The 10,100-nt window shown below is 41.5% G+C and overlaps 1 protein-coding gene across 17 annotated transcripts in view; it reads left to right on the top strand.

Annotated features, from left to right (window-relative positions):
* Positions 1 to 10,100, top strand: part of Sgip1 (SH3GL interacting endocytic adaptor 1) — a 221,417-nt gene that overhangs the window by 146,383 nt on the left and 64,934 nt on the right. For 13 of the 17 annotated variants that reach the window (XM_031377986.1, XM_031377970.1, XM_031377974.1 and 10 more), the window contains 3 exons: positions 4,638 to 4,649; positions 8,088 to 8,112; positions 9,009 to 9,060. In XM_031377986.1, coding sequence (XP_031233846.1) covers positions 4,638 to 4,649; positions 8,088 to 8,112; positions 9,009 to 9,060 — 89 coding nt within the window. The remainder of the gene's footprint in view (positions 1 to 4,637; positions 4,650 to 8,087; positions 8,113 to 9,008; positions 9,061 to 10,100) is intronic. The other 4 variants (XM_031377976.1, XM_031377983.1, XM_031377984.1 and 1 more) reach the window with 1 other exon arrangement.

A 10,100-nucleotide genomic window follows, 5' to 3' on the forward strand; every position in this document is an offset into this window, starting at 1 on the left:
GTCCCACGCACTCCAGTCAACTCCATCCACTCAGTCCCTGCTTGCTCTGACCCAAAGATTTATTTATTATTATACATAAGTATGCTGTAGCTGACTTCAGACAACCAGAAGAGGGTATCAGATCTCATCATGGGTGGTTGTGAGCCACCATGTGGTTGCTGGAATTTGAACTCAGGACCTTCAGAAGAACAGTCAGTGGTCTTACCCTCTGAGCCATCTCACCAGCACTAGCCCAATACTTTTCATCCAAAGTTTCACTTCTTATGGCTTCCACATTCACTGGTCAAGCTACCTCAAAAATGAAACCATGAACATTTAATTTTTTTAATGGACAACCTGCCAGAATCCTGAGTGTTTATGGAGCTGGCCTCTGGAGGGGGAACAGTAGAGTCTATAGGATTATTTTGTTTTTATTCATTCGTATTTGTTTCAGGAAATCAAAATACCCCATTTGGGGATTGCTGGGGACCAGAAAAAGAGATCTTTATAAAGTTGGTAACAAGTGTTTGCTACCAAGCCTGATGACCTGAGAATCCTGGGAACCACATGTCAGAAGGAAAAACTTCCCACAAGTTGTCTTCTGACTACCACACAAGCCATGCATACATGCTCCCACGTGCAGACACACACTGAATGTAATAAAACATAAATCACCCTGCTACTCGCTAGTGCCAGTGGGTGGATTTGAGTGACAGCACAAATCTGACACAATAAGATCACATCTTTATCTTGGAGCAAACTAGATTTCAAAACAAATTTTTACTATTTGCATGGTTTCCGGGAATTTGAGAATATGTTCATAGCACGCCCATCCAAGACTATGGATAATGCTAACGTAAACTACATGCCTTTTTTTTTCCTATCAGCGCTCAGTAAAAGGTGACTGATTTATCCCACTGAGCTTAACTAGGGGGATGCCGGAAGCATGGGCTTACCTTCTGCCCTGGCTCCATCTATACCTCATAAGGAAACTGCATTCCAAGTTCATATGTTAGAGAGGAGGAGGAATGGGAGACACAAGAGAACAAAAATGAGTCCAAATAATAAGGTTTACCAAAATACGATCCAAGGTTTTATATTTCTGAAATTAAAATCAACCAAGTACAATTTTAACTGTGTTCTGTTGTTACTAAGCTGAACCTCTGAATGTGCATGAGCTGAGGGTCACATGTATGCAAGGCACACTACACTATATATATCCTTATGTGGGGCCAATTTTATATATTCTCCTTGACCCTAGATTGTCCTCTGAGTTAAGCAAAGTTGACCAATTCTCATTAATATTTACCAGTAGCACCGTCAAAACTCTTCATTTCTCCTTAGTCCTCCTAAGAGAAAACGTTTTTGTCCTTACAGCAACTAGAACTAACCATGTTCTCACTCTCACTATGCCTTCAAGACATTGTGTAACTCTTATTTTTTGAAATGTCCATCATACTGACTCCTTAGTCAGCTACATCGTGAATGAACTGTTCATTGCTAGTGGGATCTTTGTTTTATCTCCCCAGTGGGGTTTCAGAAGATCATCTAAGTTTGTCTAATTGGAAACAATCGGTAGCTGATATAGCCAACCTTGTAGTTCACAAGAACAAGCTTAAATATTAACAAATACAATGGTGAGGAAAATGGAGGCCTGCCGTACACTTTAACCTGACCCTAGAGCATTTAAAAGCAACACAGTCTGTTGGCCATGATCATAGTATTAACTTAATGTTAACGAATTCTAACTCTTTCCAAGAAAGATCTGCAACACATGAGGACTGGGGAGATAGCTCAGTTGGTAAAGTGCTTGCTTACAAACAAGGGACCTGAGCTAGAGTCCCAGAACTCACATAAAAAAATTATTAAATCCTGGAGTGCTTAAATTTCCATATGGTCACAGTGCCAGTGAGACAGAGATAGGGGGATCACAAATATCAGAGCTTACTTCAAAAATATCCTCAAAATACAAAACAAGGATTACCTCAAAGAGAAAATAAATTTGATCCTCAGGGCCTTCTACAGGGTGCATCAGATGACCAAGGGATTTAAATAATAATAATTATGAATGGAGGAAATGTGTCCGGCAGAGCACAAGCGAATGGACCACAAGGCCTCTGACTGAATGATTCATGTTTGACCAATATTACGAGAACGAATTCTGTGTGCTACAAATGTCTGCAATCAAGAGATGCATTAGCCACCTGCAGGCTCTGCACAAAGGAATGGGTGTTTTATTTGGCTATGCAGTTAAAAAATAAATTTGGCCCACATTTAAAAACTATAAAAATTCTATTTTTTTAAAAAATCTGCTTATTCATTTCTCTTTAAAGAGAGGAAGCAGCAGTGAGCCCACCTTTTCAGGCTGTGAGTCCCAGTGGCCAACACAGCAGAGCTTGGTGATACTCAGTTTCCTGGCTCCACACGTCTTCTTATCCTGAGAGCATCTAGACAGGTCTCCCTACTTCTAGAACAGATCAGCACTAGATCCTAAATCCATTCTCACCTGCCTTTGATGCAAATTCTATAATCCATAGAACACACAATGTTAAATGTTTTGAACTTTAGGTAAATAATTTCCCTTTTACAATGCACAGAAGTCAGTCAGGGCCTCATACATAAAACTGATTAGCAGGCCAGGGCCCTATCCCCACCCCAGCTGGCAGTAACTTTCCTGGCCTTTCTTTCCTGTAGAGATCTTAAATGGTAATGAGTTGTGTAAATCCTCTCCACTTGACTTCTAGAAATCTCTTGCTTCTACGAGCTTCAGGAGCTCTTAATCACAGACCTTGAAACTGTCTGCGTCTGTTTTTGGCACAGCTTCATTCTTTGGAGGGTCTTGCTAATCACCCTACAGCTTCATGTCTTGGGGGGGGGGGGGATCTTGCTAATCACCCTGCAACTGCATGCATTTGCACAGCTAGTCTTTGATAGGAAAAAAATTGTGAATGAAGTTCCTAAACGTTATCACAGGAGCATTCCCTTTACTAGAAAAATATAAGAATGAACTAATTGCTAAAATATATTGTTTAACTCATAGAAAATTAAGACATGGCTTAATTTGAAGTCAATATATTTGGTAATATTTTGAAAATATTTTGTTTAATTTTAAATGGAGAAAGCCCTACATTTAAGAAGCTGTCTCTGTTTGGCCACAGTCTACATTTTTTTTTTGCATGATTTATCATAATCTCATATTGGGGGAGTGTGTCAATTACAGTATCTTATTTATAGTATTTATCATTTTTGTCCTGTAAGCTCCATATTTCCTTATTTAAAGAACTTTAGCCTGGTCCCTAAACAATAATATAGCCAAAATAGTCATTAAACAGGGATATTTTTCCCCTCTAAGCAGTATAGTAAGCTCAGCCCAAGGATACAAACTGTGTCCTTTTGCTCTAGTACTACTTAAGTTGCATCCACACAGAGAGGGGTTGAAAAGGAAGGTGAGATGAACATGCAGCGGTGCCTGCAGTTAACAAAGTACTAACAATAAACTCTAAACCTAAGAGTCGTGTTGGCTAGCATATGTCTAGCGAACTCCTTTACAAACCTGACCAGTCTCAGAAATGACCGTGCCTGGGTGGTAGCCCATGCCTCAGCACCAGCCACCATTCACTCCAGGAGTCCTCCCACCATAGCATACTGGAAATCCCAGGACTAGAGGTCTAAAGCCTGGTTCTGCTGACTCACTGAGTCTCAGACCTCTCTTTGAACTAAGTGTCCACGGCAGCCTCCCAAGAATAAAGGCTACACGCTTTTGTTCCCGAGATTGATTTATCTTTGTCTGAGCCCCTTGCCTGTCCCTGGGTTTGAGCTCTTGGCCGCTACTGCGGAAGCTTCTAACTTCTAATCCATCTTAAAAGCAAATCTTTATATACCCTCTTCACCTCCCACATTCAAGTCCCTCCTGTTGGAGCAGAAAGATCCCAGAGGAGGAGGCTGCTGGGACACATTGATGGCAGCTGTCACCAAGGTGAGAGGAGTCAAGAGAGCAGTGTCTCTGTGTAGTGTGTTCCCCACACATCACCTGGTCCACAAGTGTTTACTGTCACCAAGCAGTTTCACAGTTGCCATATGCGTTTACTGGGGTTATCCTTAAGAAGGTGGCCCACATCTCCAATCAAGGTTGAATTTTAAAGCAACAACTACTACAGCTACTACTTCTTTGAAACGAGCATTCTAAGAACAATGAAGAGAAAGTACAGAGAGTAGGCTTTCTATGTCCTGCTACATCTTTGGGGGCTCCCTCAGGCCCTGCTTATAGGAATACAAGGAACCCACTGTTTAAGGAATATTCTGGGAAAAAAAAAACTGCTTTTGACGGGACTCTATATCAACAATGAGGATTCTATACATTCCAGCCTTGTTCTTATGGATAGATTTAAAAAAAAAAAAAACTACCACATTAGCAAAGATATATATAGTGGTCTCTACCACATTAGCAAAGACATATATAGTGGTCTCTCTTTGGGTTTCTCCAAAGCCGCCTGTGGCTTCATGAGTTCTAATCACACGCCTGGCTGACTGGCTCTGACCTGATGATTTGGAGTGTGTGGTTGGTAGCTGTTTTGAAGTCTTCTGTCACCCATGCCTGTTGACTGATCCATCATTCTCTGACTAGGTGTCTGTTCTCTCTTCCTTTTTGCTGATCACAGAGGCGCAGTCCGGTAAGAACTCTCAACGTTTTAAACCTTAAACATGTGTAGAGAATATTGCTGCAAAAGGGAGGTGGCCAGGTTGGTTTCCCGTGACCTTTATGATCGCCCAGTGTACAAGAAGCCGGTGAACTGGGTTCACTGCTTGGAAGCTTCATTGGCTGTCTAAATTTGAAGTCATAGTTGAGAATTACCAAAGCATCTTTCCATAACAAACTGAGTTAGTGCTGAGTAGTGTAAATCTGGTGGAAGATATAGGGGTAATATATGACGTTCGTGATGATGATGGTGGTGGTAGTGATGGTGGTGGTTGTGGGGGTAGGTGATAAATAAGAGAAATTTCTTCAGAATAAATAATATTGCTGCTGAAGATGATGACGGTGGTGGTGATGATGATGATGATGATGATGATGATGATGATGATGATGATGATGATGATGATGTAAGGCTAGAGAAATGGCTCATTGGTGAGGAGCCTGTAGAGAACTTGAATTAGGTTCCCAAGACACACATAGCTGCCTGTAAGTCCAGCCCCGGGGAGTCTGCCCTTTTCTTGACTGCAAGTACCTGTACTTACATGCACATGCCCTCACACACACATACATACATAATTTTAAAATATGTCTTTTTTTAAATATTAATGAAACTGAAGAAAGGAATTTTTAAACATTATTTTTAAACCCAAATTCAAGATACACCCTTAGACCATAGCTTACATTGGTCAGTACACACTAACATGTACTCGTAACTCACCCTGAGAAAGGGAGGCATGCTCCTAAGCTGTCACATTATTCAAAATCCCATCATTTGAGACAACTTTGGCAAGATATTCACCATGGTAGTCCACAGTTTTCAAAGGGAGGTCGGCTGTTTTCCTCGGGTTAAAGAATCAGAAGAATTTAACACGATATAGGAGACTCTTTGCTGTTTGAAATAACCCATCTACCTAATCAGTTCCTTCAGAGCTGGTATGAGCCCGTGTGGTAGTGTATACTTAAACTCCCAGCACTCAGGACTCTAAGGCAGGAAAATCATTGCAAGTTCATGGCTGCATAGTGAGGTCAAGTTCACTTGGGAATAGTTAGCAAAGTCCTATCACAGAGAAAAGATGGGGCGGGGAGAGGGGAAATGAGAGAGGAAAAATGAGAGGAGAGAGAGAGAAAAGAAAGAGAAGAGAGAGAGAGAAGAGAGAGAGAGAAAGAGAGAGAGAGAGGAGAGAGAGAGAGAGAGCAAAGCTCTCTAAGCTTGCCCCATTCAGTAATCTATTATTTGAGGCAAATACCACCCTACACAGGGGAAATGCTGCCGGTTTTCAATTTAAACTATGAGGTGGTATCTTCAGATCCAGTGTGTGATAATTCTGACCCAGTCATTGGGTGATTTCTCAGATTGTGAGAAGTAACTGATGAAATGAACTCATTAATTCAAAATGACAAGTAATTACTAATTCATATATGTGCATTTATAAATATATATACACACACTGAAATGAAATGAAATTGAAATGAAAACATGGTCACTTGAGATTTCAGTTCATGTGTTTCCTTCTTGAGTGTGGACTCTCTGGTGACAGAACCTCAGCCTCATTCTCGACTTGTCATGCTGTAGCCTCAATCCCCAAAGTCTGTGCCACACTCCCAGCTAACAGTGAGACTCCTTCCTATTGGGCTGGCTTGTTGCTGCAGGGCATTTAGAATCTATTCCTTTGTAATGGCTTTATTCCTTCTCATTTCAAAATAACCAAGCCTTTCTGTATTTTTCTTCTGTGTCTGGCTTCCATTTAAATCGCCCATTGGTGAGGTGTGATACTGTTACAGGAGCTCCCTTGCTGACTTTCAATGATAAGTGTCTATGGAAGGGATGCGTACACATGGTACTTTGTGAATACTGGAGGTGCCCTTCTTGCTTCCTTGGGTATTGCAATTTTAATGAAGTGAGCAGTGTAGATAGACCTGAAGGGCTTTAACCCAGGCTCTGGTATCTCCTATCTGCTAGATCACAGTTCTTACAGTATGACTCGGGCCCCCACTCCTTCAATCAGCTCATTAATGTTGGAATTCAGTATTTGAATGTCTGTGCCTCTTCCTTCAGAACTTACAGCAGTTCTCCCATCTGAGGGTCCACAATGCAGAAAAACATTTCACGTCTGTTCTAACAATTCATTCTTCAGTCATCTGTGCCTATGTCTCCTGTATTCAGACTCCCATAATGAGCAAAGCAGGTTGAAACCAGCCTATTCATTACTAAGCATGTGATCACTCTCTATGTAGCACACAGTAAGACCAAACATATTGCCCCCCCCCTTTTTTTTTTCAGGCAAAATAAACTAGGAAATGCAATCTGTGAGATTAAGACACCCACCAAGAATCATCTAATGGGTCTGTTGTGACTCAAACTTTTCTGTCATAAGTGGATTTGAATTAGGATAGGAAAACCATCTGATTTGCTAGCTCTAGGAAAGATGAAATGCAGCCCATGGGTCTTCTGTAGAGTGCTAAAGCATGCCCTACACTGTTGACATTATAATCTGAGGGAACGCAGCCCAGCAACTGCCTCCCCCACAGAAGGAAGGTGGGAATGGACAGGTGCCTCTGGGATCTTTGCCTTGTATCCCATCATGCCCACCTTTCTCAGAAAGCAAGCCATCCCACGCCTTATGATGCTACCCTCCCAGTGTCTTACCTTTCTAAAAAGGCCTATGCTAAGAACCTTTCACAGCTTCTGACTTTTAGTCAGAACCTTTCTGTGAGTCACTTTTCCTGTTATCTGGATACATTTATGCCCAAACTTTGTAGCTCTAGAGTTGATCTGCACGGACTATCCCTGCCAAGGCTGTTTGCATTCTGATGTGCCTTGCAGGAAGAGAGAGTTCCTGGTTGGCTGACTGGTGGCAAACACAGACAGGAAGTCAAAGGAGAAGATGAGTAGAGAGGGTGGAGCTTCTGGACTCCCTGAGTAAACCACTCCTGTCCATGGAACATGAGTAAACATTAATAGTCACCATTCATCAGTTCTGATGACTGTTTCTACTGACCAATTCAGGATCCCATCTGACCAGGAGCAGACAGTACTCACACACTCTAGAATTCTCAAATACTAAACATTTAGAATACTAAACATTTAATAAGTTTGGATTCTTATTGCTAGAGTTCAAGGGGATCCTTAGTGTAAGAGACTAATTTGTGTCCTTACTAAATCCACCCAGGTAAGGGGCTTGCTCATTCTGGTGACTGCTAGATCACTCTCCCTCTTCTCAGTCATGATGGAGGAGCATGAGGAGCCGGTGTGGTGGGGTCAAGGGTTCAACTTCAATGGGGTTTTGAGACAAATTTCCTTTTCCCAATCTGGGGTATCTCAGAATTCAGTTTAATTGAAATGATAGAAATAATACATATTGTACGTTAACATATCTGTGGTCTTAAGCCTTATAGTGTTTATTTCTAATTCTAGGGTGCAATTAAAAGGAACTTATCCAGTAAGTATATCTTAGCTCCCAGAAATAGAGTATGGCTTGGCAGAAGAAATAGTTCCTTGGATCTTGGAGTATATTTGCATTCAAATTGCAGTTTGGGGACTTGGTTTTTAAGGCTTAAAAACCATTTATAGTGAAGATTTCTTTTTTTGATGGAGAGTATCTGGTTCTGAATAATGCTCAAATTGTCAAAAACGAATATGTTTTTGGAAAAACACTGGTGCTTCCTTCTTTATATTTGCCAGCTCTGGCTGTATCTTTAAGCCTAGAAATTGATTTAACCAAGTGTGTTTGATTAGACACTCTTACTAGGGGTGGGGGAAAGGAGACTATAGAAGGAACCAAAGGCAGATACAATGTATCCATTCTTACATTACTGGCTATAAAATGTCCAGCCCACCAAAGTGAGATATGATACAGTTTATCATCTATAGGGTCTGTTTCCCCTCCTAGGAAAATCTAAATTCATTCTTAAAGGTGCAACATTTTCTTGCCATGAAAAAGAGCAGGCTGAGGACTGGATCTGTGTGCTATGGGCATGTGGCCTGGATTATTATTCCCTCATGGTAACTGAGAACCAGAACCCATCCAGGCAGCAGGCATTTGGAGAATGGTAGGCTGCTCCTCTGATCTCTACAGCATACAATCTTCAACTGTTGGCTTGTTTATGGCTGTTCTTTGGTAAATGAGGTTTTACAAATGCCAGAGAAATCCTACTCCACATGGCAGATATATGGCTGCCACATTGCCAGGAGAGAGGGTTTGTTTTGCAGTTTCCCTGCTAAGTTGATTATTGATGAGACTTAAATCTCTAAGTGTTCCCAAATATAGCTCATATGACACACCAGAAGAGACTGCTAGAGATATGCCTAAAAACGGTCCTTTGTCCTGTGTGTCAGGTGAAGAAGTCGCAAGACCCAGGCGTTCCACCCCAACTCCGGAACTTACAAGGTGAGCACAGAATATACTGGTTGCATTTTACTCACCATGAACTTTTAACTGTTCAGCAAATACCCTCCAGGCCTTTGTGAATGAAGGGGGCCTAACATGTGTGTGAGTTCATATATCCCTAGCATGGGCCAAATATGCTGTCATTTCTCATACATGCAGCCCAAAGGGGAAACTGGGTAAGTGCCTGCATTTGTCTATAGCAGAATTATGGTCTACTCACTGATGAGGAGCCTCGAGTTCTTCATAAAGAGGACTTTTCATTTCAGCAGTGTTCATTGAGATACATTGTATTGCCCTAAAAAGAGAGAAGTCTGATAGTTGGATATACTTTCGTGATGCATTCCAAGTTCCATACCAAAAGAATCTCCTATTTTATTGTTCTTCCTTTCCCCCACAAAATTATTGTATTCCATTGTGGCGTCTTTTAGTGAAGTGTTATATAGATATTGCTTCCCAAAGTGACAGTTAGCTATATCTCTTTAAAATTTGGAGTCTTTGACATCTCCTCTCCTCCCTCTTCCACCTTCGCTTGCATGGTACTCAGACACTGACACAGAAATCATTAGACTCCCTGACAGGAATCGGGCCTGGAGAAGGCATGGAAGCAGTTATGCAACATTTGGTTCAATGATAGACTAGATTTACACTTAAGACGAAAGATGAGATATCTCAATACCCTCTCTAAGATGTACTTGGTTCGGGACATCCCTAGTTTGTTAAGTGGGAGGGGGCAAGATGAAATTAGAAGATGAGTATCTCAGGCTGTTTTATTCTAACACAAATTTTCTGGGCACCACTTAAATAGCCCTGTGCCTGACTTTCATCAAACTGCATAAACTACAAGAAATAGGTGATGCCTTGGTTGGGGCTGCTATTGCTGGGATAAAATATCAAGGCCAAATAAAACTCCAGGAGGAAAAGGTTTAACAATCCATCAACAAAAGAAGTCAAGGCCACTAAGCGGTGGTGGCTCACGCCTTTAATCCCAGCACTTGAGAGGCAGAGACAGGCGGATTTCTGAGTTTGAGGCCAGCCTGGTC

Source organism: Mastomys coucha, unplaced genomic scaffold, assembly GCF_008632895.1.
Source record: "Mastomys coucha isolate ucsf_1 unplaced genomic scaffold, UCSF_Mcou_1 pScaffold18, whole genome shotgun sequence".
NCBI classification, from domain to species: Eukaryota; Metazoa; Chordata; class Mammalia; order Rodentia; family Muridae; genus Mastomys; species Mastomys coucha.